General features: G+C 40.6%; 1 protein-coding gene across 1 annotated transcript; it reads right to left on the reverse strand.

The window, feature by feature from the left end:
- Window positions 1-3,419: 3,419 nt before the first annotated feature.
- LOC118894819 (keratin-associated protein 11-1) lies at window positions 3,420-4,346 on the reverse strand. Its single transcript, XM_036851446.1, has one exon. The coding sequence runs from the start codon at window positions 4,298-4,300 to the stop codon at window positions 3,809-3,811; it is 492 nt and encodes a 163-aa protein (XP_036707341.1). The 5' UTR covers window positions 4,301-4,346; the 3' UTR covers window positions 3,420-3,808.
- Between the last annotated feature and the right edge of the window lie 220 nt (window positions 4,347-4,566).

The following is a 4,566-nucleotide window of genomic DNA, read 5'->3' on the forward strand; positions in this document are numbered from 1 at the left end:
AGTTACTTCTCCAAAGAGAATATCCTAAAAGTCAGCCAACACATGAAAAAGTGCTCAATCTTTTTGATCAAAGGACAATGCAAATTAAAACCCTTATGAGCTACAAATGTTGGTGAGGATGTGGAGCAACTGGAATGATCATACATTGCTTGTAAGGAAGTAAAATTGGCACACTCACTTTGGAGAACTGGTGGTATCAACTAAGCTGATCATAAACACACCCTATGACCCAGCAATGATTAAATGATTAAAACTTAAATGATTAAAACTTTTAAAAAAATTTTATTGGAGTATAGTTGATTCACAATGTTGTGTTACTTTCTGCTATACAGCAAAGTGAATCAGTTATACATATACATATATCCCTCTTTTTTAGATTCTTCTCCCATATAGGTCATTACAGAGTATTGAGCAGAGTTTCCTGTGCTATACAGTAGGTCCTTATTAGTTACCTATTTTACACATAGTAGTGTGTATATGTCAATCCCAATCTCCCAATCTATCCCTTTCCCCCCTGGTAACCATAAGATTGTTTTCTACATCTGTAACTCTATTTCTGTTTTGTAAATAAGTTCATTTGTACCATTTTTAAAGTCAAATATTCCAGAGGTTGGTTATATGAATTTTCAGCTTTTACTGTAGTTGTATTATTTTAAGAAGCATCATATAAGAGAAAAGGGTAGAAAAATTTACCTTTTTAGAGCATTTATGGATATAGTACTTTGGTAAGCACTTACAAGCATTTGTAGGGAAAAGGCAAAGCACATGGAATCCCTAAGTGGAAGATACAGAGGAAAATATAAAAGATCTAGAGATATTGCTCTACATAACTAAGCTATGAACTCCATGAGGAGCAGAAGTCACAACCATATAACCAGTACCCAGCAAAGAAGCTGGAACGTTAGAGGTACCCTAACATTTGTGGAAGGAAGGGAGGGAGGAAGGGAGGAAGGAAAGGAGGGAGCGATTTGGTTTTGAGTTGAATGTGATAATGTCCCAGGGACAATGGCCAAGGAACTTCTTTATGTCTAAAATTTAATTTTGAGTTGTTTTCATCACAAAACTATAAGTATCATCTATGCCCCCAGACTTTCAGTAAGGTCTGTTCAATACACAAATGCCTGTGTAAGTAGATTTTGTGGAAATCAAGGAAAGGAAACAGTGCTATGGTGTCTGAATCATTACAGTCTGAACAGAAACAGAGTATAGACTAGGAAGAAGATCAATAAAATGAACTAATTCTTCTAAAGTAAAAGTTCAGAGCCAGAGAAGATTAGGAAATAAAACAGTAAGTCACCATCCTCCAACCTCTCCACTCTTGGATTCCTCAGCGATGCCAGGAGTAGCCAGGATTCCCACCAAAGAAGAAAAGATGGTGAAAGCCAATTTCACTTCAATATCAAATGACAGGATGCCTCAGTGATACCTGGGATGCACACTTATTGTCTCAGTTTATTCCTGAAACAGAGGCATATGATGGTATCGTTATCTTTGTTTTATAGATGAGCTAAGGTTTAGGGAGCTTAACAAGCCTGCAGCCAAGGGGCAGAAACCAGGATTTGAACCAAAGTCCCTCGAACTGCTTCCCCACAGCTACAGACTATTACATACAAGACATATTTCTGGGTCCTAGACCAAGAAGAGAAAGAAGTCATCACTGCTCTATCTTTTAAAAGACTGTCCTCAAAGACAAACTTTGCAATTTTACAATTTATTATGAAATAAAGCAAAGAATGGAGAGAACTTTCTAAGTTCAAGTACAAATAGAATAGCTCTAATAGCAAAATAGATGATTCCCCAAACAGAAATAAAAGCAAGGAAATATCTCGGCAGGATAGCTACAATATCCTTGGATGTTCACACCATCACAATAAATAGCCCAAGCAAAAGTTCACTCATCTCAGTCTATAAAATCTATGTTATTAAATATTGCTACTACATGAATCTTAAAGATGATTAGCTGTCTAAAGAAAAAGGGAAAAAAAGGCATCTCTGTTCTAGTAATTTTTATTGAAAACTGGGAAGCTGAAGAAAAAAACATGAACAAAAGAATTATTAATAATGTGTAAGCCTCTGAAAAACTCCATATTTTCCAAATCATATGTGAAGTGACTGAAATAAACAATGTGAGAGTTCAGTAAATGACAGCTTTGAATGGGCCATCTAGGGTTCTCCTAGTGATCTCCATTATAGAGTAAACCAGAGCATTTCTGAAAGCCAGGGTGTTATTTTTAAAAAGAAGAGTCATGAAACCAATGTATAGTAAAAACTATGACTTGCTTTAATGAGATAGTACAGTGAGTCATACATACTAACATTTCTTTGCTTAGAGGGAACATTTCTTCTAAGAGTAGAGTCAGTGATAGGAAGAAAGGAAAATTTTCCCTCCAGAAATTGTCCATACGTTTTGCCTCTCTGAAAAACTGTTAGTGAAATAAGAAAACCATTTTGTGCTGACAAAAGAAGTGGATGGTCAGATTCTCCATAAGGCACTAAGCACCTCTGTTATGAGAAAAGGCACCCATTGCTCCTGGCAGGCACACCTCATGTGCCTCCATTTTCTGTAAAAAAAAATTAAAAAAAAAAAAAATTTCTCTACTGTTTGTCCTTGAGCAACTCTGAAAAGGAAATATAGAGATGTGTTTCTGGACGTAACAGAGAATGAGGACAAAAGGAAACCAACTGGCGGTCAGTTCTCATTTCCTAAAAAAGGCAGAAGGAGTTAGCATGTTGACCACCAGTGCAGATGGCTTGTTTTATCTGCATGTGGGCTCCAATGGAAAGCAAGCACAAAATAAGGCTCTAAGTATTAAAATAAACCAACATGTGTTTGAAATTTGTTTTTAAGTCTTCCCTGCCCAGATTAACTAAAACGCAGAACTTTAGGTTACTCTGAACATGTTTGGGGGTCTACCAATACACAGCAGCAAGTGAGGGAACTAGAAAGCTACAGCCACCTTTTTCATGCCATAAATCTCAGGACCTAGAAACTGATGTCTTCATCCTTCCTCCTTCTCCCTGCCTCCCATCTAATCATGGAGGGATCCTTTGCAAAGTTTTCCACTGTGGTCCTCTGATGAAGTAAGACTCTGAACCTCTAACTGACACCATTGTCCCCTTCGCTGTACAATTCCCCAAACTACTTGGTTTCTCAGGTAAGATTTCTTTGTCCTGCATGGAAATTATTCTGCAAGCCCATAAAAAATTGGGGGAAATATAGAGGACCAGTCACTCTACTTGAGTACATGTCCAAAGACTCTCTAACCGAGTAAAATATAAGATAATCCCTTGCTTGCCATTAAACACAGTGACTGAACCCATATTCCATTCTCAGAAAAGAAAATCAGACCCTAATCAGCAAAGGATGATTCACAGACAGCAAAAATTCTTGCAAATAAAGAACTCTACTGAGACGTATATTTGTAATGCCAAGTAATTAAGGTTTATTGAGAAATACAGAGCGAAACAAGTTCCCTTTTTCCGAGGCACAAAAACAAGCCAGAAGACAAAACAGCTAGGTCAAAACATGCCAAAACCATTAGAGACTGGGGCATGGGTGGTAAATTTCTGGAAACATCCAGAGGTATATGTGCCACCAGTGATCAAACACTTAAAACAAGATTGGTGCTGGCCAGAAAAACGTTAGATTGCCAACGTCAGCTTATTCAAGCCTGGCAGCCAGCAGTCAGGCAGTTAGAACAGGGGTCAGCAATGAAGAGTTATTCAGGAACAGGCAGCTTGTTGGAAGATCCTGGAAACACAGCTGGCAGGTCATGGAGTCTTGATTCGCTCACAGGCCCCTGCACACTCAGCAAATTCTTCGCCAGCTGGACACGCAGGACTGCTTGTACATCCTGGAGACCCCGCAGGATGGTTGGCAGATGGTGGAGACTCCTCCCACTGGCTGGCAGACAGTGGAGACACTTTTCACTGGTTGGCACACAGTAGAGATGCCGCCCAGGGGCTGACAGCCACTGGAGACAAAGGTGAGCGGCCGGCTGCAGGGAGTTGAGCAGGGATTGGAGACACAAGTGGTTTGCCGAGAGCAGGTCACCCGGACAGGGCTGGAGACATAAGGAGTTGGCTGGTAGCAGGTTGGCTGGCAAGCAATGGGCTCGCAGCAGGTCTTCTGACAGTGGTCCAGGAGCCAGGAGCCAGTTTGGACGGAGCTGGGCAAATAGATGCCACTCAGGCAGTTGGCATCCGGGGTAGAAACTGTGGCAACTGGGGCCACTGGCACAGTGTATTTTCCTCCAATCATCCTGGAAGAGAGTTTCCTTGTGGAGCAGTTGTAGGACATGGTGCCAGACGGAGAGATGTGAGTAACTTGCTGAAGCTGGCTCCTGAACTGTGAATGCCTCTTCAGGCTCCGAGCTTTTATATATCCTTGCTGGTGAGTGGGGCTCCCACCCTGGTCTTCCTGGCTTCCTTGGCTCACACTGGCTTGCGTTAGAACATCTTGTGACTCTCCAGGTTAATTGTCTCTTGAGAAGCCTTCATCCTCATAAAGAAAGTTTAGTAGTTTGGTAACTAAATCATAGGCTTCTGGACTGTACTTAGTCCCAG

This window comes from Balaenoptera musculus, chromosome 4 (assembly GCF_009873245.2).
Source record: "Balaenoptera musculus isolate JJ_BM4_2016_0621 chromosome 4, mBalMus1.pri.v3, whole genome shotgun sequence".
Lineage (NCBI taxonomy): Eukaryota > Metazoa > Chordata > Mammalia > Artiodactyla > Balaenopteridae > Balaenoptera > Balaenoptera musculus.